At 47.8% G+C, this 26,827-nt stretch overlaps 1 protein-coding gene across 3 annotated transcripts in view; it reads left to right on the forward strand.

The window, feature by feature from the left end:
- Window positions 1-26,827, forward strand: part of Znf618 (zinc finger protein 618) — a 182,201-nt gene that overhangs the window by 77,057 nt on the left and 78,317 nt on the right. For 2 of the 3 annotated variants that reach the window (XM_075945576.1, XM_075945574.1), the window contains exon 2: window positions 22,616-22,659. In XM_075945576.1, the coding sequence (XP_075801691.1) occupies window positions 22,616-22,659 (44 nt within the window). Of the gene's footprint in view, window positions 1-22,615; window positions 22,827-26,827 lie in introns of all 3 variants that reach the window. The other variant, XM_075945575.1, reaches the window with a different exon arrangement.

The following is a 26,827-nucleotide window of genomic DNA, read 5'->3' on the forward strand; positions in this document are numbered from 1 at the left end:
TCCCAGTGCCTAGCCCATGCCAAGGTTATCTTTCAGGCTAAGTTTCTATTTTTCAGGGTGGCATTTGTTTGCCTCCATCTCCAGTACCTGTGTCTGATGCTGCTGCGAGGCGGAGGGGCTTTCACTCAGCACCCACTGCAGTGATAATTAGCTCTCCAGTCCCTCTTTAACCCGTGGGCTGTGCATTCCAGAAGCAAAAGGCCCTGACTTCTTTGTTCTCTTGATTTCTCCGCAGCGGCTAGCAAGGTGGCCACAGAAAATTAATGATCAATAAGTAGGAAATGAATGACGATGGCAGGCTGGATCAATCTTGTGGAATAACCTAGGCCCAGGGGACCCCACCCCACGCCCAGCCAGAGGCCCCAGACCCCTTCAGCAAGGAGCTCAGCCCTTCCAGCCAGCACTAGCCTTCCTAGGTCATTTTCAACAGAATCACCCTCTTCCTCTCCCTCTCTTGACTGGCTTTCAGTTGCCTCAAAATTATATTTTTGGTGGCTGTTAATAAAAATATAGGGCTGGGGAAAAAAAAGACTTCTCCTAATAGAATTTTATTAAATGGCACTAGTTTAAAAATGTCTCGTAAAAAGTTAATTAATTTGGGATTTGGGGATGAAAGGCGTGATATAAATGTCAGTTATTATTATTACAATTTCAGCCTTACGCTTATGCTCTGGATCCAGACGCTGATCTGGAGTCCCTCCGAATCCCTTGGCCTAAGTATCCCCACTGACATGGCGGAGGCAGATTGGAGCGCTGAGGTCCTGCGGGGATGGAGAGGACCTCACTAGGTTACGTGGTCCTGCCTGTCCATTTGGAATGAGACAAGGTCTTGAGAGCTGGCACCATTGCCAGGCCACAGCCATTCTACCTGGTTCTCCAGGGAGCCTCCAGCTGCACTAGGCCTGCAATATCAAGGTCACAGAATTCTGGGATGTCCTAGCTGTGTGTGAGCCAAGAGAGTTTAGCTCTACTCTTGTTTTACATAGAGGGAAACTGAGTTTGAAGGGGAGGTGGTGGCTCCTCTAACCCAAGGTCATATAGCAAGTTAATTAACTTACAAAGAAGAAATGCAGCCAATGCAATTAGTGAAATGGGAGAAGCCATTGAAGAAGGGTTCAGACAATGTAGTGGTGACGAGTCCAGAGTTTGTTTGCCCATGAAATAGAGCCCTGGGACTTTCTGTGAGTTCTCAGAGGCAGACAGCCCTTCCAGACACCTCATCTTTACTCCCTAATGGCACACATGATATCAGAGGGAGGAAGGCAGCCCTTCCTTGTGTGTAATTACCAGAGCGAGGTGGGGGGCGTACCACTGTGTTAATTGAGTGACTCTTTTTGAAAGAGATCATGTCAGCGTCCTCTAAGAAGTAGGACTGAGGAGATGGAGACCATAAATTTCTGTGCATCTCACAGCCTCACTGAGGTCTAGCCTCAGACCTCACACACTGGTTGGTCATCTGAGACCCTCCATGGTTGCTCACTCTCTTCTGCAAGGATCTGGCGAGAGTCTGCTCACTCAGAGATGGACTACCCTCTCCTCCCTGTTGGGGATGGCTTCAGAAAGCTGTGCCCCTGGAGCTTCTGCCTGACTTGTCTCTGCTCCTTAAGTCTTTCTATTCTGAGAGTTGACATCTCCTGCGCCCTTGCTGAGTGAGCTTTGTTACTCACCAGTCATCAGAGTCACAGAGTGTTCAGTCAGGGCAGAGGCTCGGGGAACAAGGAGGCAAGCTTGATCAACTCTGGCCTGGGCTTTTCAGTCAAATTCCCACTACCAGTGGTTAGTATTATCTAGGGAAATTTGAATTCAGACATAACTGTACTTGAACCTGACCTCTCCTGGAACAAGATACTCCATCTCAGTCTCCCCTCAGTGGTACTGGGAACACGGACAGCTACTCTGGAGTGTTACTGAAAGCACCAAGAGGAAGGACGTGTCTGCAGTACTTAGTGTTGGTTGCAACAAAATTAGTGGGGGGTCTAGTCATGTCAGTACCACAGTATCCTCGTGACTCATCTGTGTCCCCAAAATTCAGCACGGGAATGCCCACAATCCCTGCTCAGACCTTCACGTAGTCGCATGCCCCTGATCCGTGAGCTGGAGCGGGGACCCTGGCCTCTGCCTGCGCTAGGTTTCCTGTGTTTCCCAAAGCCCACAGACATGACACGAGGAAAAGCCTCAGCTTCCCATTGTGTCTAGAAAAAAAGGGAGGTTCAGGATGGCCGTGTCTCTGGTGGGCATCTTGGCTCTCTTGACCAGATAGGGTTCTCCTCAGCAGCACAGCCTCTCTCCCTCCAAGGTATCAGTGAGTCTGTCTGCCCTCGGTCGGACATACTGTGTACCCTCCTAAACAGAGTTGTGCAATGCTGGCTGCCGTGCCCTGCGTGTCCTCAGCACATCCCACTGCCACTATGGCCCCTGAATGCTTCAGGTCAGAAACCCCAGCATAATGCCTTCTCCTGGCAGCCAGGCTGTTGGTAGACACAAGACAGTTAGAAGACCTGCCCTGCCCAAGGCCTTTTGAGTGGTGGGTCTCGGCCTGGAAATCCATGTCCTTATCTTTCTGTTGTAAGGAGGCCGCTTGTTTGTTTCCCAGCTGCCCCACAGCTCAGATCCAAAATAACGACATAGAAACTGTATTATTTAAAACATATCTTGGCCCATTTGCTCTAGCTTCTTATTGGCTAACACATATCTTAATCTAACCCATTTCTAATAATCTGTGTATTGTCACGTGGCTGTGGCTTACTAGGTAAAGTTCTGTCATCTGTCTCTGGCGGGTCTACATGGCTTCTCCTTACTCCTGCTTCTTTCTCCCAATATTCAGTTCAGTTTTCCCTGCCTACCTTTATTCCCTGAGCATGCCCAAGACAGTTTCTTTAATAACCAATGGTATTCACAACATACAGAAGGGAATCCCATATCATCTTTCCTGTGGACTGTATTAGGGCCCTAAAGGGTCTCCAAGGACTTAGACCTCACTGCTTCATAGCAGAGGAAATGTGTAGCCTTGGGAATTAGAAGGTTCAGGAAGGATTCTGGGAAATCATATCCTCTGACTGGGTAGTGAGAGAATTCAACCATCATGTGTTGTTTTACCAGAGTACCTGGTAGTTCTTGTTAAGGGCTGTAGCTATACCATTCATCCATCTCTGTCAGGCAATCTGTGATCTCATGGCATTCACGGAAACCTGGACAGCTCCACCCTCCCTGATGTAAGGTACACCCAAGGTCAGGGCGATCACTGCCTTGACTGGCTTCTTGGCATTTGGAAACTTGGCAGCCATGACTCCTTGTCTTTGCCTTTCTCCCAGGAGTGAAACAGGGGCCTCCTGACGGTCTTCTCAGCCTGGTGGTAATAGGAGCAACACCAGAATCCTAGCTTCCTGGTTTCCAGTCCTGGAATAGCTGGGGCAACCACAGTAGTGAGCTTGCCGGGCTTTGACCTTCCCATTGGAACTTCACTCCTTTCATGGGGAGGTAGCTGTGCGTTGCTAGGATGCTTCCTGCACGTGAGAAAATAACTAGAAAAGGAACTTGTTCTCCTTGTAGCCACCGTATCGAGGGCCAGCTTCCCTATGCAAGTGTGTAACTCAGGATCGTGGATGGAGTGGCCCTAAAGAGGAAGTGAGCCTTGCTTTCCCCAAGACTGCCTTCCTGTCTGTGGCCTGGGGATAGCACAGATCTTAGCCTTGAGAGACACCCAGTTCGTTCACCTAGCAGGCTTCTCTGCATATGGCAGCGGCTGTTCAATTTGAATGACTCGGTTGCCAAGGTGCTTACCGCCTCATGTTGGGACTCTTCCCAGAGTAGATGCTCCTCTTTATTCCGTCCCAGAACTGCCTCCTCCTGGCTTCTGTTTTCAGGGGATGTTCATGGTCCCCTTGTGTCATGAAGGGGCCAGTGTGTGCAGACAGGAAAATACTGCCCTCAGGTGTGGGATTGTGCCACTGCCAATAATAGTCGAATGGCTCCAAAAGCAAGGGCTTTTCTAGGATTGCTTCCTGATTAACTAGGTCAATATTTCCAAAATCAGTTTCCAGCAAGGTTGAGCCATCTGGTTAATGTCGTTCCCTACCTAGCCAGGCCAGGGAGTTGATGTGGAGACGGTTCCTGGGCTTTAGCTGGGGAGGCCTTGTCTCTACCAGAGAAAAAAGTCACATTACACCTTTCTTCCGTGATTACCCCGACTTTTTTATTTTATTGCCCCCCTTCAAATCTTCCATTAAACCCCTGTAGATCCTGCTTCAAACAGGCAATTAGACTAACAACGTAATTATATCCTTCCATGCTAATTGTAACTGGTTTAGGGGGAAAACAAAGAGAAAGAGGCTTTGAAATTTCTGGAAACTGAAAGCTATGGTAGTAATTCCAGGTACTTGTGTCTGGTTGCTGGGGGCTGGCTTCTGTGTCTCTTAGTGTCACGTGGTCTAGGCTGCTGCTAGGACCGTCCTACAGCTGTCTCTCCTCCTGAGGGTGCCCGTGCCTCTGCCCTGTCTCTGGCCTTCCATAGTTTCCTACTTCTCCTGCCCTGCCTTAGCTGACCATGCCTCTTGTCTCTGGATGATTGAACTGTATCCACTGACAGAAAAGGAAGACAAGGATCTGGAGGCCAAAGGATCTGTCTTGCTTGTGCTGTGTTCCTTGGAAGGTTGTGGGAACTCCGGGAGATTGGACAGAATAGGCCGAGGTACTAGGGTTTGAACAGACTAGGGTTGTATGACATATATGCCACTCATTTTTAGAATTTGTCTGAGTGTGTCCTCTTGGGGCCAGGCTATGTTTTGGTGAATGGTTCCTCTAGGCCGCTTTCAGCCTGGGGAGAGTCAGAGAAGCGACTGAACAGCGGGGCCTTTGGGAAGAGTGACATCTGCTCCACTCTGCTTGTGTGGCAGACCACAGGGCCACAGGGCTGGGCTGTGAAGATGGGAGAGGAGAAGACAGCCTGATGGGGGGGGGCAGATGTAGGAACACAGGTGTGATGGAAATCAGTTATGAACATGGCTGCAAGAGAACAGGTGTCCCGAAGGAATAGGGGTGTGGTTTCACCTTGGCAGAAATGAGAGTCCAGGGTGCAGTACTTCAGGTGAGGGAGGGTGACAGGGCCAGCCTTGTGTCTCCCAGGAAGGAGGGAGGGGGCAGTGCTTAAGCAGAGATGGAGACGTCTGAAGAGACTCCTCGGAGAAGCATGGAAGAGATGGACGAGCACTTTCTGAGATGGAACTGGACCAGCTGTGTGGCTTCGTGGCATCACTTTCCTCACCAGATTTGAAGGAGGGTCTTATAGTGCTTCTGGCTCAGCACCTTATGGAGCAGGAATCAGGTCAGCATTTCTGGCTGGGAATCCTGTTCCAACCAAGCCCAAAGCCTTTTCTTCAACATGCATACTCTGTTCAGTACCCACTTCCAGATGAGTGAAGCTCCATGGTTCTGTGGCTGTGACCCTCCCAGTTGTGCTGGGTTTCTCCAGATGAGTGAAGTTCTGTGGTTCTGTGGCTGTGCCCCTCCCAGATGTGCTGGGTTTCTCCAGATGAGTGAAGCTCCGTGGTTCTGTGGCTGTGCCCCTCCCAGATGTGCTGGGTTTCTCCAGATGAGTGAAGCTCCGTGGTTCTGTGGCTGTGCCCCTCCCAGATGTGCTGTGCTTTTCCATCTGTACCTTTTGTCCTTTTGGTCTCAGCCCATAGAAGAACGTGTGTGTGTGTGTGTGTGTGTGTGTGTGTGTGTGTGTGTGTGTGATCTTCCTTGTTTCAGAAATAGCTTCCCAATTGGGTGACAAATATGGCCATGTTTGCCCTAGGACAGATGTCACTTCATGGTGATTCTGAGGACTGGGGTGGAGAGATCTTGTCATGCTTTAGATATAAAGCTGCTTGGAACTTCTTTCATTGTGTGCCTTCATACCTGGTGGCACCCTGTCTGGGCTACCTTGGTGCCAGGTGTTTCAATCCTGGGCTTGCCAACAGCTCTGTAGAACTGACATTTCATTAAAATTCCATTAGCTATATTATTCTTTTTTTCAAACCAATGAGCAATTTATAGATTCATTAACATTTTACAACACGTGTGAAACCATGAAGAAGGGAATAAAGGAAATTAAATATTTGGTTCACAGAGTTTCACTCAAAGATGGTGGCCCTTAAATACTAAGTGTAAAAGGTGGATGATGAAGGCCAGTCTGAAAAGCATAGGAAGGTCTGGGATCTTCTAGACATGTCTACAACTAAATGAATCTTGCTCACACACAAACACACACACACACACCACGTTTTACACACCCACACCCAAACACCCACACCCATTTTTCCATCACCGTGCTAGGGATCCACTTAGCCTTTAATCCAAACCTGTTGAGCATTTTCCTCTTGACACAAAGTAGCTGTTGTCCTGTGCTGATGTCCTGTGCTGATGTCCTGTGCTGATGTCCTGTGCTGTGCTGATGTCCTGTGCTGATGTCCTGTGCTGATGTCCTGTCCTGTGCTGATGTCCTGTGCTGATGTCCTGTGCGGCTGTCCTGTGCTGATGTCCTGTGCTGATGTCCTGTGCGGCTGTCCTGTGCTGATGTCCTGTGCGGCTGTCCTGTGCTGATGTCCTGTGCGGCTGTCCTGTGCTGATGTCCTGTGCTGATGTCCTGTGCGGCTGTCCTGTGCTGATGTCCTGTGCTGATGTCCTGTGCGGCTGTCCTGTGCGGCTGTCCTGTGCTGATGTCCTGTGCTGATGTCCTGTGCGGCTGTCCTGTGCTGATGTCCTGTGCGCTGTCCTGTGCTGATGTCCTGTGCGGCTGTCCTGTGCGGCTGTCCTGGGCTGATGTCCTGTGGGGCTGTCCTGTGCGGCTGTCCTGTACGGCTGGCCCGTGGAAGTGCACCACTCCTGCCAGTGACTCTGTATGTGTTTCCTTGTTTTGAATCTGTGTTGTCTTGTGGCTCTTGCTTTCTTTCCCTTAGGGGAAGGTGGGATGACTTGATGCTTGAGTATGTGGGCTTCAGGGCCAGACAAGCTGTGCTTCAAACATTGACTGTTTTGCACATGGGACAGAGTGGCATAGCCCTGTGACTTTACTAATCTAAATCTCTCTGTGTGAAATTATAGTAGTGCTGGAATCTCTAGGAAGTCCCGGAGAATGACAGGATATTTTGTTTATTGTGTTTGAACTTCTGGTCTTCCTGCCTTGACCCCTCTGAGTGCTAAGATTGCAGACACTGTATCTGGCCCTATGGTGTGCTGAGGATTGAAATGCCAGGCAAGCGAGCATTCTACCAACTAAACTACATCACTAGTTCATGAATACCCATTACCACACAACCCTGGTAAGGATGAAATGAAATGTGGCCTAATCGCATTCTTATTCCAGCCTGGACTGTGTGATTGAACCACAGGATTGGACCACATTGTCCTCCATGGCTGTGCTCTGTTCCACCAACAGCAGACCCTGTCAACTTTCGACACTCCAGTTTATCCAACTGTAAAGTGAATAAGCGGCTCCTGATGATCGTAGTATGAATAATAAAAACCCAGAGACAGAAATTGGAATTCAACCTGAAAACCAGAAAAGCAAAGCAGCTAAGCCACTAGAGAAGTCTTACCTCTAAGACTGGTCGACCACAAGTTAAACTGACTAAGCCTCTTTCTCCTTCATTTTATATTCCCTCTAGTTCTGGGATTAATGGTGTGTAACTCCCTAGTACTGAGATTAAAAGTGTGGGTCACCACCATGTGGATTTGTTTCTGCACTGATTTGTGTAGCCCAGAGTAGCCTTGAACTCACAGAGATCCATCTGCTTCTGTCTCCCATTTCCTGTGTTTAAAGGTGTGTGTCACCATTACCTGACCTCTAATGGCTTTAGCTTTGCCTCTGATCTTCAGGTAAGATTTATTTATTAAAATACACATAATATACCACTATAAATATTGAAGCTGATGGGCCTTTTTGGGTTTTGGGCACTTCAGGGGGTCTTCTCACCCAGCAGTGTCCCGCTGCTGTGGCTCCCACCGCTTGTTTATGAAGACAGGCAGTATGTGTATCATATTCTAGAGCCACTTAGCTTGGAGATTTGCTGCCCCATGTGACCTGGAGAGAGATGGCTCAGAAGCCAAGAATGCCTGCTGCTTTTCTAGAGGACTCGAGTTCAGGTGCCTATGATTCAGCCTCTGACCTCCAAGGACACTGTCATGTAGCACTCACAGATGTGTGGAGGTCAGAGGTTAATTTCTGAGCCTCAGTTCTCTTTCCACCTTGTTGGTCCCAGAGTTGAACTCTCGCACTTCTACTGACCAAGCCATCTTATTGGCCCAAGACCAGGTTTTTGTAAAGTTGTAAGTGGCCAGTCTGGGATAGGGTGAGACTCCAGTCACTCTGCTCAAGTGACAGCCCTTGTAGATGTGTAGCCTACTTATTTATAGGGTGTTGTAAGTTTTCTCCATAAGTGACAGTAAAGGCACTAAACAGGGAGGGGGAACAGTCATTCCGTTTTATACCCTGTGGGGTGGTTGCTTTGGGGATTTTGTGCATATGCCTGGTGCATTTGTCCTGGTTCACTTTATGTAAAGTTTTTTTTTGTATAGTTTTAACTGAGCCCTTGTCGCTTCAGTTTAGCATGTATGTTTTCCCATAACTCTTTACCAGTTCCAGGCATCTGTCTTGAGTTATTTGGAAGTGGGAACTGCTGATGTTCTCATTAGCTGTCCCCAAGTTCCTGTATAAATAGGACAATGGGCATCTTTGTGCGTGAAGGATTTTCCTTCTATACAATATTTACAGGTGCAGTTCCTCAGAGTGAGATGCTGGAGTCAGAGGATTTGGGAATTGGTAAGGCTGTGATGGATGGTGGTGATGTTGTGACACCTGAGACTCGGAGCTGCTCCAGAGTCTTGGTGAGGATGAAGACAAAGGTCTAAATCTCAGTGGGGTAGGTAGTTTCTGACTTTAGAGTCTGCACCAAGCCATGAGTGGGTTTCTGGAATGCTCATTTGTCCATGCTGGACTGGAAGCTCATACCTGGTCGTGCTCACAGAGCCCCATTACAGTCTAACTGAGGAGGAGATAAGGCAATGGAGGCTTGCAGCCTGCACTCAAACACATAGGACCTTGTGCACTGTTACTCTTCCCTGTCGTTGTTTTCCGTGCATGCATCATGCTACCTGACTCAAAGACCATGCATCCACGGCATAACTCTTACACTGAGTACATCCACTGGTGGAACTGATAGTGTGCAGGAAGGGGAGCTGCAAGCCTAGCTTTGGAGAATGCAGTTGTGCTTGGTATAGGGAGGTTAGTAATGGGTAGACTTCTGAGAATCTTGCTGTCTTCAAATGTTTCCTTTAATTGTTAAGTCCTAAGCTTAAATTAAACATGGGCATTTTCCATGGTCTACTGTTTGCTTCTGCATTTGTTTACTGTGGCTATCGTGATAGCTTGGCTTGTGGAGACAAGTTCACTGTGGTGAATACAGCAGTGTGGATGGTGACGGTGAAGACCATGGAGTAGTTACCTGCATAGAGCTTGATCTGTGCTGACCTTTTATCTAAGAGCCTTATATTTACAAACTCCTATTCATTGAATGATTTTATCCATTAACCCAATTTATGAAACAGAAATAAGATATGGGACCTTGGAAAGGTAAGTAACTTGGTGTTTATCTTAGAAGAACAGAATTTAAACCTCTGCGCTACTCCTAACCATATGACTTTCAGTAAAGTGACCCCAAGCCTGCTCATTCTTTCTGACATGGAATCCTGATTCCAGTCAGGTGAACTGGATGAAGTCGTGGGTGTAGCAGTCCCCCATCATGAAGCAGCTGGATCACAGAGCTGATGGGACATGTCCTCCTTCACCCAGATCCAGGCTTCCCAGAACCCGAGTCATCTTCCCCTTCTAGGATGCTGTGTAGACACACTCATCTTTGGACACCTGGGAATGCAGAGGCCTGGCCCCTGCTGGGGAAGATGGGTGGAAGATGCTGAGAAGACAGGTCCTAAAAAGATAACCGAGTATCCCAGCTGCTTGATCAATACTGATTGAATGGCTCAGGCCGTAAGTGCTGTAACAAAACAGGGAGTTGGAACTGAACCTTAAAGGCAGTCTTCTGTTTCTAAACCAAACCTTTCTCCACAGCCAGCACAGAGACCCCCAGGGTTGCAGCTGCTCCCAGCTGTGGTACGAATGCTGTTGTCTTTAGCAAACTTATATAGTAACAAAAAGCTGCAGTGCTCTGGAGTGGCCTTGAAGGTGGAAGAGTTTGGAAACTGAGTAGCCTCAGTCCCTCAGGGTGATTGGTCTGGTCAAGGAATGCTTCCTTGATGCTTGAATCTCCTGGGTGATGGGTTTGGACAGCTAGACTTCCATGCTAGGATCTCAGAAAATTCTGGAAGAAAAAGTGTCAATGAAGGTCATGCAGGCATACCCCCTGAGGTGTCAGGGGTGGGTATGGATAGATTTCACACACTTTCCAACCACAATCTTGAGATCCCAGAGGGTCTTCGATGAGCTCTAAAAATCACCGCTTTCCTAGTTGTGCTGTTTGTTACAGGACTACATTTCCCAGGTGCCTTTGCTGTCTGGCTTTCAACTCCTTCAGCCCAAAGGATATTCAGCAGGGAAATTGGTATAGAAGGAGAAGCCTAGGGTTTTTCTCTTCTCTCTGTCTGCTTCATGACATGTTTTCTGTGTGGCTGCAGCCCTCCCCTTGTGGTCCTTTTCTGTTGGGTAACTCTTGTTGTAATTCTGCTTATGTCAAACAGCTCTAACTTTTGGCAAGCTGAGTTCTTCCACTCCCCAGGCCCTGACTGCCAGCAGCAGGTCCCTGGATGCCACTCTGGTTAAAGGGCCCACAGTCCCTTTAGGGTCTGAGCTCAGCTCTCCATGTTAAATGGTCTACATTTCAAAGACCCTCAGTGACTTTTTTCCCTCCTTTGTTTTCTAATTGCTTGTTTGTTTGTTCCTTCTTTTGTTTGTTTGTTTTGGCCTGGGACCAGTTGGACCCAAAGAGCACCCTGACCAGCTCTCCAGCACCGCACTGTCTGATGGAAGCCGATGGGAAAAGTCACAGCTGCCTGAATGAATTCAGGGCAGCAGGTTTTTTTTGTTTTGTTTTGTTTTTTTGGGTTTTTTTGCATTTGAGAAGAAAACAAAATTATAGAATAATTTTAAAATAGCCTGGCTGCCCAGATTTCCCAGCAGGCGCCCACTGGGATGTGCAGAATTACCATCTTCTTTGCTTTGTAAGGCTTCTCATTTTGTTGGGAAGTGGGTGACTCCTTCCTTTCCAACTAAGAGACAACTATTTTGATTTTGAAAAAAATCATGCAGTTGTTCCTCCTCCTTCCCGTTTCCTTGGACTGTTGATCTTGTGATGTATTTATAGAGCTTGTGGTTGGCTGGCCAGGAGTTATTTTGCAAGAGGAATTCATAAGACTTCAACTTGGATCATGTGTTCTAGACTTTTTTCTTTATTAAAAAAAAATCTTAGAGCAGCTACTTTGCCCTATATAATTATTTTTCTTACACAACACACACCTCTCTCTCTCTCTCTCTTCTCTCTCTTCTCTCTCTCTCTCTCTCTCTCTCTCTCTCTCTCTCTCTCTCTCTCTCTCACACACACGCACACACACACACACACTCACACACACATTTTCTGTGTGGATTTGTTTCTGCTCCCCCCTCATGTATGTGTGTATATATACATATATATATATACATAAATACACATACATACATACATACATACATATATAATATATATGTATATACATTCCCCCCAATTTAAAAGCCCCAAACTTTATTGTATTGGAATATTTTGCATTGTTATGACCTGGGAAAGGGTGTTTGGGGGTCAGGAGAGTCCATCTGTACACAGAAAGTCTTCGGTTAGCTGAGAGGTGTGAGCAGGTTACCATCCTCAGCTTAGTTCATTGCAGACACTGGTAATGGATCATAGCACTCTCTAGAGGCACTCTAATGCGGTTCCAGAATCCTCGGAGCACATTGTCCTAGGCAGCCACTACTAATTGATTAAAATTGGCACTGAAATAAAACCTGCTTGCCATTCTTGGACTAGATGATTCCCTAGACCCCAGTTAGTACCACAGTTTTCTCAGTATTGGCAGTACAATTCATTTATGTTTTCAACCAGTGTGCTCGTCTCATGGATCCCCACCCACATGTAGCACAGCTGGGGTTCTGGATGCTGTGGAGCTACAGAGAAGCAGAACACAGCTAGACACCCTCAGGAAGCCGTCAGTGCAGAGCAGCTGGGAGCAAGATGGTGGTCCTTGGTGGCTAGGGTCTTAGTCCTGTAGGACCAAGTTGTCCCTGTGATCAGTGTGGACTTCCTGGTTAGAATAGACTAGAACAGCAAGACAGCAGCAGAGTCGAGACACTTCAGAACTGGGAGCAGGGGTAATGTCCTCAAAAACGCATTCTGTCAAAATTCTCAGTACTTGACGAAACTGAGGTTTGGAGAAAAAAAAGAGACTGAAAACTTATTTTATCTCGTGTTTACTCATGTATATATTTTTTAGTTACTTCTGAGCTTTTAGACAGGGTCTTGTATAGCTTAAGAAGGCTTTGACCTCTTGATCCCCCATCAGAGTCTCCTGACTGCTGGGTTATGATCGTGCCTCATCACTCTGGGCAGTAAATGGTGGTTTTCTGATGTCCATTCCTGAGAAACCATTTTAGTAAGAGGTCATTGTTTGTGCAGGTCTCCGTGTGTGCCAACCACTGTTTAGAGCTTCGTCTCACGGATTCAGCCCTCGGTGATCTTGTGAAGTGATGCTGTAACCCCTCTGATAAATATGTACCCTGATTTGTGAGTTAATGTGTCACTCAGGTATGGAGCCAGGGTTTGAAACCCAGCCGTCAGCCCCCATAGTCCATTCTGAGAATCACTATACAGAATCTGTCTTGCTGGAGTAATCGGGATGTTTTTAAAGCACTAATTTTATATCTTAGCATCTGTGTCATCAGAATGACGATCTTTGGGTCTTTGGGTCATGGAACATTTTAGCGCTGACTGAAAATGTCCTGGCAGCCTTGTAAAAGGGTTGATTTTTAAACTCATTTGACATTGGAGGAAAAGGCGGCCCAGAGACAGAGTGTGACTAGAGCAAGGTTACAAAGCGTAATTGTCCTGGCAGAATTTGAATTCAAGGCTACCTGGTTTTACATGCTGGTGTCAGAGGGTTTGAGATCCTCCTGATCTGGCACTCTGCTAGGCAAAAGGGAAAACTGTGGACCAGGGTCATTTTTACAGGCTCCTCCCTGACAAGATCATCTGGGCAGTTTACAGTCTGTTCTTGAGCGTTGTGGGGTGGCCTCTTCTAGACTCACTCACCTGCCCTTCTTGGTCATCTCATTCAGAATTCACAGCCCTTCCTGTACTTAGAAGAGACTTTTTTTTCTTCTCCAGGAAACAAACAAACAAAAATGTTTTCTTTTTTGTATGTGCCCCTCCCCCACTTCCTGCTGATCTGAAGTGAATAGCTATCACGCTATTTAATAAGTAATCTGAGGCTTGGCATGGTAAAAGTGTGCCAGGACTTGGTTTATAGCTGATCTGGTTTTAACTCGCTCCAGGCGGTTTTCCCTGGAGTTTTCTGTAAAATCATAAACCTGGAGAGAGAATTTTTGTGGAATTCGGTCTCATGGCTCATTCTCCTGTAAACTGAGGGGTTAGCCATGTGACTGCAAAGAGATGCTTTTTTTCCCTTCCTTTTTCTTTCTCGTTTAAGAAAACAAACAGCTGCACTGCTGCACGCAGAGGAGCGTGTCCCTCTAGATGACAGGGAAGGTCGTTCTCCAAGGTCACCGACTGTCCAGGGCCGGGGTCTCTGTGTCCAGCCCACCGCGAGGCTTTGCCTGGCTATCAGAAGTGTCCCCACCTTGGAGAGATGCAGAGGACACTCTCCAGGTGTCCTGAGCTGCTCCTGCATTACACTTATCTTCCCTAGGGTTCTCCCTGCTTTTACCAGTGCTGCCACCGCCGTGGATGGGAGACCTCATCTGGACATGTGACTGCTCAACCTGCTTCATCCTTACCATAGCAGGGCATGGAGCCTGCCCTTCTCTTTTGAGCGCATTGGTGATGTCATTGTCACCCTGGCTCTCTCCTCAGCTGTTCTTGTATAACTCGGGGCCCTGCCTATCATAGGTGGTGCACAGAAGTGTCTGCATGAATGAATAAAGACCACGTTTGCTCTCTGTCTGCCCACAGCCTTGCATCTGAGTTCTGGTCCTTTCTTCCCCAAATCCCCTATGTTCCTTCTCATTCCTCAGGCTCGGAATCCAGGGCAGTCAGTGTTCAGCTGGGACACACATTTGAAACCCAAATACATCATTGAGTGAGGTCTGAGAAGCATGTCCTAACTGGGGAGATTATACTGCATTCAGTTTGGGGGAACAGAGTCCCCTATAACTTGCAAAGCTTTGGCTCTGCATTGACACAGTCAGTCTGTTTGCATGGACACCAGGGCTAATAAAATAATAAAAATAAGGACCCTAAGCTTGTGGGGTGTCTGGAGGTGAGGCAGGAAGACACTTCCTACTTCCAGAGAGTGAGGAGACTTGTGTGAGCCCAGCCAGCTGCTCACCGCTGTATGGCCCTCAAACATTTCTGTGGCCCCATGGCTGCTGGGTGAATTGCTCTCAGAAGGGTGTGGTTAGTAGTGCTGTCTCCTCCTCAGGATCTCTAGGACTGTCCACACGGTGCACCCCTCTCTCTCTCTATGAACCATGGGTTGTTGACATTGGATACCAGAAAGCTCTCCTTGTTTCCCTTGGTGTTCCTGTTCCACGGTTTTAACGTTTTTTCCTTGCATCTTTCTCTCTACACACCCACATCCATTTCTTGAGTGAGTCCTGCCCTGCGTTCTCTTTCCTACCCACTCTGCTGCTACACACCAGCCACAGTCACTCACTGTACCCCAACTGTAGCTCACCAGCTTCCTGCTCAGGGCCTGTTCTCAACACAGCAGCCATGACAGTCTTTCTGAAATATAAGTCAAATTGTGTCTCTTTGCCAAAACCTTTTTGTGGCTCCCTAGGGTTACACACACACACACACACACACACACACACACACACACACACACACGGCTCTTTAGTGGCCTCTCAGGGCCCCTTGTGAGCTGACTCTTCATTACTTCTCCTTACCTCACTTGCTCTGCCGCATCAGCGTCCTCTTGGCCACAAGCACAGTAGGCACACACATACACACACCCGCCTGTGGGCTTTGCAGTGGCCATTCACCCTGGCCCAGATACCTCACGGCCCAGTCTTTGCCTCCTCCTAGTGTTCTCTCAGTTATGTCTATCCTGACCACTGTTAATTCTGATCACAGCACACCACTTGACCATGTGTCCAACATTCCTGCCATCTCCACCATTGCCTGCCCTGCATAGAACCCATTAGAAATGATACATTTTACTGATTTCATCTAATGGTACCACCTACCAATTGACTGCGGTGCTGTGACGGCAGGGATGGCTTGTGGAGGGTATAGTGACGCAGAGACTTATTACTAATTATGAAAGCTTGGCCCTTAGCTTAGGCTTGTTCCTAACTAGCTCTTACAACTTAAATTAACCGTTTCTATTCGTCTGCGTTCAGCCACGTGACTTTTTACCTCCTCCATCCTATATGTCTGACTTCCTTAGTGTCCTGCTAGCATCTCCTGTGCATCTAGACTCTTCTCCAGTTCCTGCCTCTCCCTGGAAGTCCTGCCTACTCTCTCCTGCCTCACTATTGGCCTTCCAGCTCTTTATTAAGCCAATAAGAAGGCGCCTTTCACGCGGTGTGATCAAATAGCTGCAAGAGGAAGGCACTCTGTAGTGATGAGTGGTGACTTCTTATTTCAGTCCTCCCTCGTTACGTGATTAATTTGGAGGCCGTGCTGGCTCTTGGAAAGGAAAAGGATGCGCTGATGTGGCTCCAGTTCCTTAACTGGCCTCCATCAATGGGCAGGTCCTGGTTCTGACAGCTGCTTCTTGCTAGTAGGGCTTCACCCTTCCTACAGAGTAGGGCTTCACCCTTCCTACAGAGCTGAGTATACTAGTTGACATAGAAACAGAATTTTATTTTAATTTAAAAATTTGAACTAATGTATATACTAAATGTGAACACACACACATATAAATATATTTTATGGACACTTAAGAATGTGACTTTCATGTGAATTGGTATGATGGAGTATGCAGAGACATTTCCTCTGCATGTTTCCAGTTCCTGTGGATACAACAGTCTGGTGTTCTGACCACTGTGGGCTTGTTCAGAACTCAGCATCGTACTTGACACACAGTAGGTTTCCAGGAAACCTACTGTGTGTCAAGTACCAATCGTTAAAACTCAGTTGATGAGGACTGGGGAGGCGGCTCAGCTGGTAGAGTGCTTGCAGCACGAGGGCCCAATTTTGGACCCCAGCACCCGTGTGAGAACTGAGGACCAGTGTGCACTTGTAATCCCAGCACTGAGGCAGGGAAGGAGGATCCCGGGGCTTGTTGACTAGCCATTCTCGCTGAATCTGTGAGAGACCTCTCAACAAGCACGGTAGGAAAGTAATGGAAGCAAAGCTCATGTTGCCCAAGCGTACGTGTGTGTGTGTGTTTGTGTGTGTGTGTATTTGTGTGTGTGTGTGTATTTGTGTGTGTGTGTGTTTGTGTGTGTGTGTGTTTGTGTGTGTGTGTTTGTGTGTGTGTGTTTGTGTGTGTGTGTTTGTGTGTGTGTGTTTGTGTGTGTGTGTTTGTGTGTGTGTTTGTGTGTGTGTTTGTGTGTGTGTGTTTGTGTGTGTTTGTGTGTGTTTGTGTGTGTGTGTTTGTGTGTGTTTGTGTGTGTGTGTTTGTGTGTGTTTGTGTGTGTGTGTGTTTGTGTGTGTGTTTGTGTGTGTGTATGTGTTTGTGTGTGTGTTTGTGTGTTTGTGTGTGTGTGTGTTTGTGTGTGTGTGTTTGTGTGTGTGTGTTTGTGTGTGTGTTTGTGTGTGTGTGTTTGTGTGTGTGTGTTTGTGTGTGTGTGTATGTGTGTGTGTATGTGTGTTTGTGTGTGTGTTTGTGTGTGTGTTTGTTTGTGTGTGTTTGTGTGTGTGTGTTTGTGTGTGTGTGTTTGTGTGTGTGTATGTGTTTGTGTGTGTGTTTGTGTTTGTGTGTGTGTGTTTGTGTGTGTGTGTGTTTGTGTGTGTTTGTGTGTGTGTGTGTTTGTGTGTGTGTTTGTGTGTGTGTATGTGTTTGTGTGTGTGTTTGTGTTTGTGTGTGTGTGTGTTTGTGTGTGTGTATGTGTGTGTGTGTTTGTGTGTGTGTGTGTTTGTGTGTGTGTGTGTGTGTGCGCGCGCGCGCGGTCAAACACTTTTCATCATGCTGTATTCCCAATGTGATTTGTTCACCAGGGCAACCTTACAATCAGAATTTTCTGGGCAGCGATCTCTATAAACAAATCCAACAGTATTTGCTGAGTCTTTTCCCTGAACTGGTTCCTAGAGACATGGCCATGAAATACAATTAATAAAAAACTCAGAGACAGATATTGGGGTTCAACCTGAAGGTCAGAAAAGCAAAGCATTCAGCCACTGCCTCTTACCTTGACCTCAGTCCGAAAATGGTGATCCTGACTGGAGGAACCTCAGAATGAGACTGATACTGAGGTCAGTCTCCTCCCGTCTTATGATCCTTTCTAGTCCTGGGATTAAGGGTGTGCACCATTGCTGCCTGGTTCCTATGGCAAGCTACTGTGGCTACTGGGATTAAAGGTGTGTGTCATTGCTGCCTGGTCTGTGAGGCTGGCCAGTGTGTCTGTTTTACTTTTCTGATCCTCAGGCAAGCTTTATTTATTAAAATACAAATGCAGTGCCACTCCATGGCTGTGGAGGGGGGGGGGATGTAGTCTCTCCTGGGAGGAGTGGCACACAGTCTGGGGTACATCAGGCACTCCTGTGGAGTTGGTGAAGATTCTGATGGTAGTGTCTTAACATTGCTGGGGGAATAATGCACAGGGACAAATTAAATCTTGCTGGGGGAGGGGAGCCAGTCAGACCTCCAGAGAGGAAGTGGTTTTCAAATTGCTATGGGGGACGGCAAAGTCAAGAACCTAATTATACCAGTACAAAACTGCACCGTGCCGGGGCCTGTCCTGGTGCCATCTTGGAAATGCCCACTCTCAGATGGTGGCCCCTCCATCTTCATGGAGGTGGAGATCACGTTTATGGTACCACCTTAGCCTCTGGCTCCATTCTTCCATCACAGAAAGGCATTTCATTCTTGAGATCAGGCAGCAGGACCCAAGGAGCTGTTTTCCTCCATTGTGCAGGCATGACAAATCATTAATTTTTGATTGATTTGCTTAGAATTATGGGCGCCCCAGCATTCTTTCCGCCACTGAACAGCTGTATAACAAATGAATATATCACAGTGCACAAAAGATTAGAGATCTAAGAGAAGCAATTACATTGGCCACCCTCCCCTCCCCCACCCCCTCCCAGCCAGGGAAAGGAGGAAATTTTTACCAGAAATTCCTCAAGTGGCTTTACAAAAAAAAAAAAAAAAAAAGAAAGAAAGAAAAAAGAAAAGAAAAAAAACAAAACAAAAAACCTTTTCATAATTGAATTAAATCTTTATTTCTTTGTCTTTTAAAGCTGATTTCCAAACACACACCATTTCTTTATATGCTTGGTTGGGTTCTGTCCATCCAGGAAGAATCTTTAAGAATGAAATCTTAACTTGTGAATTAAAACCAAAATGGAAAAGGAAAAAAAAAGAAAGAGAGAGGAGAATGCTCATATTCTACCCCTCTCTTTTACATTTTTTTGTTGTTGTTGCTCCTATGCCTTTAAGATTTTGGAACTGTACCCATGCACTAAATGTGACCTCCATAACTTTTAAATTAAGAATTTATGCTGGCTTGAAATTTATGAAATATTTCAGCATGAAAGAAAGCCTTTTTCCCTCAGGAAAATTGAGCAATAAATCACAGCGCTGTGGATTTACTGCCCTAGAGCCAGCCAGAGATAGGATTTTTTTTTTTTGCTTCATTCTGAAAAAAAAAATGTAATCATATAAGACAGCTTAGCTGCTGTCCTCCCACTCTCTAGAATTTTTAATTTCAGCTGTTTCTGCTTGGATTTATTTCCAATATTCCTGCTCGGCTTTTCAATTTCCTCAGTTATTAAATTTTAATTCAGTGCATTAGCATTTAAATTAAAAAAGGGTTTATTTTATCGAAATCGTTGGCCAGCCCCCATCCCCGTAGCACACGAATTGCCTGTTTCTGCCATTTGCACAAAATGTGAAATGCAGCTAATGTCTTACAACTTACATTTGCACAAATTTAGAAATAAAATTTCTGGGTTTGGAATAATATTTTCTTTCCAAGAAAACCCTTAATAAGAGAATGGAAAAGAACATCTCAACGTGCATTGGGGAGGAAAGAGACAATCTGGGATATAAGAAATGGGTGGAGCTGGGAAAGAGGGTGGGGTATCAGAGCGTGGCTGGAGGGCTACCATCTTACTCCCAGCCAGCAGGAATGAGAAGGAGGTGCCCATGGACCCATACATACCTAACTGGTCATAGAGGTTGGGTTCACCCAACATGGAGTGGCAGATATGGCAGGGACGGGGAGGGATCTGATTTTAGCCCTCTGTGCCCACCCCCACTTTGTGGAGAGCTTCAGGGCTAGAGGAAGTTTGCCTGAGGTTCAAAATAAGACCCAGACAGAACCCGAGCAAGAAGCTACACCCTTTTGGAGCATGTAGTCTCTTAGTGGAGGATGACACATGACCTTAGCAGTCATATTATCTGAGCTGTTGCAATTTGGGCCCTCTCTAGACTTCTTGCTAAACTGTAATTGATGTCATTTGGGCCGTTGGAGACAACCTTGGGGTTATGGTGGTCTGGTAGAACCTATTGAGATGCCATCTTGAGCAAGGGATTCTGGGAAGTCCAGCCTGACTCTTCAGCTTTTTCAGACCATTCTCTCCCGATCCTTCTTGGCTTCTGTAACTACTTCTGAGGCTGCTAATGGCTATTATTGTGGACTCCACATTAACTACTTTAACATATGTGACCTCATTTAGCTCACACCAGTCACAAACGCTGTGCTTGCCATATACTGTTGCGATAGTGACATATTGCCTTGGATCTCCCTACTGTATCCATTGCCCAGTCATTCTCCATCCTGACCCGGAATTCCCACATGAGAATGAACATTTCCGTCTAGATAATCCTTCCTCTAGCAGCTGGTACCTGGTGCTTCCACCCCACTCTCCGCAAAAGGACTTGTTTCAACAATAGTTTGAATAGTTGGGAACATTCTGCCTTTGTCAATCATTTTTACAAAACAAGTAGGCGTGACCTCCAGCTCTGTGAAGCCAAGAATCATTGGCAGAGACACAGGTGAAGACTGTCAGGTGTGTCCCCGGCAGAGCATCCATCCTTCCTTCTGCTGCACACTCACTGGCTGCACCTAGCCAACCTGGAATACAGTTGTGATGGAAAGGGCTGGAGAGATGGCTCAGCATTTAAGAGCTGTTGCTGCTCTTGTAGAGGACCAGTGTTGGGTGCCCAGCGCCCACACACGGCAGCTCACAGCTAGCTACCTATGACCCCAGCTCCACTTGGTCCTACACCTTCTAGCCTCCACAGCAACCTGTGTAGTTGTGCTGCCTATAAACTCAGACACACACACACATAAGCACAAATAATACATCGTTTAAAAACTGTGACAGAGAAGACATTAAAAATATATTAAAAATGTTACAAATCTACACCCTGAGTTTAGTATGAAAGGCGAGAGATAACTTGGAATTATACACGTTTTTAAAACTCTCAGAGTCAGACGTCTCCTGCTTTGTAGGAGATTCCTGACACAAAAGCAGCCTTGCATCTAGTTTGAGAAATTTGGGATGCAGAGAAGTGGCCGTAGTTGATCCTGTTCCTTTGATTCCGTGAAATGACCGGCCTTCCCACCGGTTTCTTCTGACATCACAGGTTGACATTTTTTCCAAACCACACATACGGTGGCACCTCTCCTATCTTCATCTTTTCTGTTTTCCCTCTGTGGCAATTGGGAGCTTCACGGTCACCTTGCTCTTCCCAAACAAAGCCCTAGAATAAAGGATTCTAGGGCTGAGAAAGGTGGCTTTGGAGTGACCTTGGTCTGTACCCATAGCTGTGAGACTTTGTATAAAGAGGGTCTTCTGAGTGAGGACTCACAGTGAGCATTCCATGGCCTACACTGGCACTAAGCTGGGAAGTAGACAAGGGGAGCCCACAGGGACACTCACAGGGACCAAGCAGACGCTGGATCTGAGAGGAGGAAGGAATGGGGACTGTGGAGAAGCAGAAATGTAACTGAATGTCACAACCTGGTGTTGGGTTTGGTTTGTTTTCAAGAGAAACTGAAAACATGGCCTTTTGGGATGAAACTTACTTCTTTTTTTTAACATGTCAGTGGTCAGTTCAACTCAAACCCAGCCTCATGGTTTCACCAGTTTTTAATTTCTTAAGTACACATCAAAAGGTGGCCATTTTGCTTTAGATCCTCAGCCCTTTGTCCACAGCTCTGATATTTAGATAGTTTGGAAACAGAAAGATCATGACCATTGGGCAGTAGAACTTACCTGAGGGCCACAGGAGTGGCGGGAGGCAGGGGGCTTATCTATCTTGTCATCACTCAGGAATCCATGCAGAGTGACTGTGTGCGTGTTTCATCAGGGAAATAGTGGGGTGCTAGGTTACCAGAGTGCCACTGACCCTGCTGGGGGTGTTAGAAAATGTGGGACCTGAAGTGGGGGCCTCTCTCAGTTTGGCTGGATTCTGGATAATGGGCGCATGCTCCTGAGCTTTGTACACGGCCTAGAATTACTGTGGCTGCAGATATTTTGAGATAGCAAGAAGGGCATTGCCTGCATCCTGTGGGGGAGGAGGATCCTGGCACTGTTCACAATCCTGTAGCCTCCTTTGGTCTCAGTGCCAGAGTCCTCCTGAGCCCTGGCTAAGAGTCGTGACCCCAGGCCGTTGTCAATTGGTCCTCATGAGACGACTGGAAACAGCTCCCAGGGCCATGGTCTTTCCATCTGCACCAGAATTTTCTGATTTGTGGAAATTTCATTTGGTCAGCTTTATCTCCCCATCCCCCTTACCCCCAAATAAAATGATTAAGAGCTGGCACTCTCTTGCTTTCCTCTGCTCATAGGGTTGGGGGACAGAATATTCAACATAATGGGATTTCCCCCTCCAGTTGGCAGGGATAAATCTGCAGCCACTGTTTTATTGGAAATCCCAGCTGAAAATAAAAGCAGAGCAATTCAATCTCAGATTTAACTAGTTACTTACTTCTCACGGAGTCCCCAGGGTGTGCAGTTACTGACTTTGGGTTGGCGTTGGTGGCCTGTGTTAGCAGTGGGAGCCTGTGTTGGCAGTAGGTGCTCCTGGATTTAAAGGGCCAAGCAGATGGGAATGGGCGAGCGTCCTGACTCCCTCCTGCCCTAAGGACAGGTTCTCTTGCCTGGAGGGATGGAGCAGCCATTTGGGCCCGGACTATCCATCTGACGGCGAGTGTTCTGTGGGCATCAGGCAGGGTAGTAGTGGTAGTCAGACTGTCTTCTGCCTTGGCTGATGAAGGTGTTCTGGGTTTCTTTTGCAGGCTGACGGAGCCAGTGCGGCTGGAAGGAAAAGCACTGTTGGCAGGTACATCCCTCACCACACCCTTTCCTGCCCTTGGTCTTGGCCACTGGGAAGATCAGAAGCTTCCACACATCCTCAAGGATATGAGCTGGTGGGCAGTGCTGTACCCTCTGTGGGCATCGGTGACAGTGACTCATTGGAGAACTTAGCGAGGGACTGCTAAAGTTGGGGTGAGCACAAGTAGGGATCTCACTCAGCAGATAAGTGGCAGTTTTAGGGTGCTACTCCAACTTAGTGTGACATTCCTGGACCCAAGTACTTGGGCCCGGACTCTTGTTCTGAACCCATCACTCCAAAGCAAGGCAATGGACACTCTCTGGAAAAGAGGTCCATCCTCACCCTTGAAGTTGGCAGGAGATGGGAGGGGATGGCCAGAGAAGAGCTGGGTCGCATTGCTGGAGAAGGGAGAAAGATGTAAAGACACATCCATAGGCTTGATGTAGCCAGCTGACGCTTGGTACGTTTAGCCCTGGTGCTGCCGCCGAGCCTTGCGGAAAGCTCAGGTGACCATGTGACTTTGAGGCCTTGGAGGCAGGAGAAACCAAAGGACAGAGAAGAGGGTTGGCTTCCTGACACATATAGTCAGGGGCCTCGTGGAAAAATTTGCCTTTGGGCCCCAAACACCAGTTCTTTACAATGTTGATGGACTTGTTTTTGTGGGAAGACTAAAGAGGAGGGGAAGGGATGATAATGTCACGTTTCTTAAACCTTTTATTGAGATTCATGTACTACTTGGTGAATGTTCCTCGGAACACCCTTTGGGAATCTTTGGGAAGTGCATCCTTTGGGTTGAAGGGCGATGTGTTCAGCCTTGTTTCAGCAGCCTTGTGTATGGTGAACAGAGAGGGTTTGTCATGACACCAAGCGGGAGGTCCTTAACACACGTAACCTCGCACGCTCAGGTACTTATTTACACAATGCGTTACGCAGTACGAGAGATGGATAAGTGGGGGGATACAGGAGCAGAGCATGTGGGCTGGACTGGAAGAGAGACTGTTCCTATGACAAAATATCCTGACAGAAACAGCTTGGAGGAGAATGGGTTTGTTTTCTCTCACAAGCCAGGATGCAGTGGATAGCGATGAAGCCAGTGTAGCAGTCTCCTGAAACGGCAGATCCACGAGGCTAGTCAGGAAGGAGCAGGTGTGTGGTCCAGCGTGACAGTTCCTCGCTGAGACTCTCATCTCAGGTGATCTTGGGTGTGTCAGTTGACAGCTGAACTCAGGCTGGTTGGTCAGGCCAGGCCCGTGAGCGCTGTGGCCTCACCTCTGGTGAAGCTTGTGGCCAGCAGTGCTCTGGATGCAGCTTCTCCTGCAGCCTGGTGGTGGACTCTGTGTATCTGCGTCAGCAGCCCCCAAAACAGTGGCTCCCTTAAGCTCAGAGCTGGAGGGGCCTGCGATTCGTCTAGAATCTCATTGTACATGAATGGACGCTGAGGCCATGGCCAGGGGCTCTCCTGCTCGGGGTCATCAGAAGAATGAGTGGCTGGGCCAGACCTGGAACTTGTCAGAAATGGTGACCTCCCCTCTCCTACACTCAAGTGGGGGTGTAGCCAGCTGGTCCCTGCTTCTTCCATGTCTGCCTTGCACCTGCTGAGGTAGGCCTTGGGCTGTGTGCTCAGATGGATCATTGATCCAGCCGGCTTGTGTGGCTTGTGTGTGCCAGACAGTGTTCAAAGTGTTGTGTCCAAAGCCGTGCAGGGACATGAAGCTGCATCCACAGTCACTCAGATGGGAATGTAGTTCTTGCGTTTATCATCTGATGCCGGGAATTCTCCTGCTGCGGAGCACGGATCTGGGTCATTGTAGCCAGAGCACATAGATGGGTTTTCCCATAGCCCTGGTAGTAGTGATTGTGCACTGACTCCAACCTCATGACCACAGTCAATGAAGAAGAGTGTAGAGATGGATTATTGGTTCCTACTCAAGGAAGGGTAGAAGAAGGGTTGTGTGTGTTATCTTTTCCTCACCAGCCTGGGCTCTCCATCACATACTTTTAGGGAGTGAATGCCTTCTGAGGTATATATTTGTATTTTTCTGAGTTTTTGCTGAAGTATAGGAATTAATGTGCCCAAGGATGCTCAGCTGGAAAGGTGCAGGAGGGCCACGCTGCCTGCCAGGTCTGACTTCTCTGGTGTCTTTACCCACTCTGCTCTCCTGCCACTCCAGGTCTCAGGAGTTCAGTGGCCAGCTAGCGGTTCTGGAGGAGAGGGTTTGCAGCCTGGTGGTATAGGCTTGTGACCCTGACTGCTTGGAAGGTTGACAGGAGGATTGTAAGTTCAAAGCCTACCTGTGTTACAGAACGTGTTCAAGACTAGCATGAGTAACTTAGGGAGGACCCCATTCAAAATTAAAAAAAAAAAAAGTAAAGAAAAGGCATTAGAAAAGGAAAAGGCTATGTTCAGCTAGTCCAAATTTATCCCATGCTTTTTCAGACCCAGGCCAGCTGGCCTTGGTGAGTTCCCAACAGAACATCCCCATTGTCTCAGTGTGTGGGTGCACCCCTCGCGGTCCTGAGTTCCTTGCTCGTGCTTTGTCTCCTTCTGCTCCTGATTTGGACCTTGAACAATCGCAGTGGGTTTTTGATCCTACTGCACGTACTGGCTTTGTGGGAGCCTAGGCAGTTTGGATGCTCACCTTATGAGACCTGGATAGAGGTGGGCGGTCCTTGGGCTTCCCACAGGTCAGGGAACCCTGGTTGCTCTTTGAGCAGATGAGGGAGGGTGACTTGATCCGGGGAGGGGGAGGGAAATGGGAGGCGGTGGCGGGGAGGAGGCAGAAATCCTTAATAAATAAATAAATTTAAAAAAAAAGAAAAGGAAAAGGCTCCTGGGTGAGTGAGTGGTTCTGTGAGTGAGACCAGCAGTAGCCAGGGCTCCTGGGTGAGTGTGGTTCTGTGAGACCAGCAGTAGCCAGGGCTCCTGGGTGAGTGTGTGGTTCTGTGAGTGAGACCAGCAGTAGCCAGGGCTCCTGGGTGTGTGTGTGGTTCTGTGAGTGAGACCAGCAGTAGCCAGGGCTCCTGGGTGAGTGTGTGGTTCTGTGAGTGAGACCAGCAGTAGCCAGGGCTCCTGGGTGAGTGTGTGGTTCTGTGAGTGAGACCAGCAGTAGCCAGGGCTCCTGGGTGAGTGTGGTTCTGTGAGACCAGCAGTAGCCAGGGCTCCTGGGTGAGTGTGTGTGGTTCTGTGAGACCAGCAGTAGCCAGGGCTCCTGGGTGTGTGTGTGTGGTTCTGTGAGACCAGCAGTAGCCAGGGCTCCTGGGTGTGTGTGTGGTTCTGTGAGTGAGACCAGCAGTAGCCAGGGCTCCTGGGTGAGTGTGGTTCTGTGAGTGAGACCAGCAGTAGCCAGGGCTCCTGGGTGTGTGTGTGGTTCTGTGAGTGAGACCAGTGGTGCCCAGAGCTGTGCTTCCCCACCTTCCTCCTGCTGCTGCCGCTCATGCGGTTCCTTGTGTTGTGCTGACCCCAACCATAAATTTGTTTTCATTGCTACTTCATAACTGTAATTTTGCTACTGTTATGAATCATAGTGGAAATATCTGTGTTTTCTGGGGGTCTTCAGTGACCCATGTGAAAGGGTTGTTAGACTCCAAAGGGGTCATGACCCACAGTTTGAGAACTGTTGTTCTAAGTGACCACACAGTGTGGCTGGTGAGTGAGTAGCTCAGTGTCCCCAGGAGTGACTGACATATTAAAGCACCAAGAGAACCTAAGCTAATGCCTCTAGAGAGTGTGGTCCTGGGCAGGTAGAGTACAGTGGACACTGGAACATTAGAGCTTACTGAGCCAGTTTCAGATGGAAAGATGAAGGTTTCAGCCCGCTCCCCGCCCCAGTAAAGACTGAGACTTCAGAAATGACCTTGAAGAGTGGACAGCGCCCTCTGTAGGCCCATGCTCCCAGTCAGCCATGGCGCCCTGTTATCCCTGTGTCCTCTTTTGGGCCTAGAACACTCAATTTTGTTATTTCTCCTGGGGGCCTCTGGCTAACCCCCAAAACCAACAGCATGGCCTGCTAAGGAGTTAGAGTTAAATTGAGGGGGACACGGAGAGGCAGTGTTTCCGGTGTTAAGGAGCACACGAATGTGGTTTGCTGTACTTCCTGGTAACCCAGGCTGGGCTGCTTTTACAAGCCCAGGAGAGGGGTCTGGTGCTTGTGTGGATGCTGAGCTGATGCTTAGG

The sequence above is a fragment of the Microtus pennsylvanicus genome, chromosome 13, assembly GCF_037038515.1.
Source record: "Microtus pennsylvanicus isolate mMicPen1 chromosome 13, mMicPen1.hap1, whole genome shotgun sequence".
In the NCBI taxonomy this organism is placed as follows: domain Eukaryota; kingdom Metazoa; phylum Chordata; class Mammalia; order Rodentia; family Cricetidae; genus Microtus; species Microtus pennsylvanicus.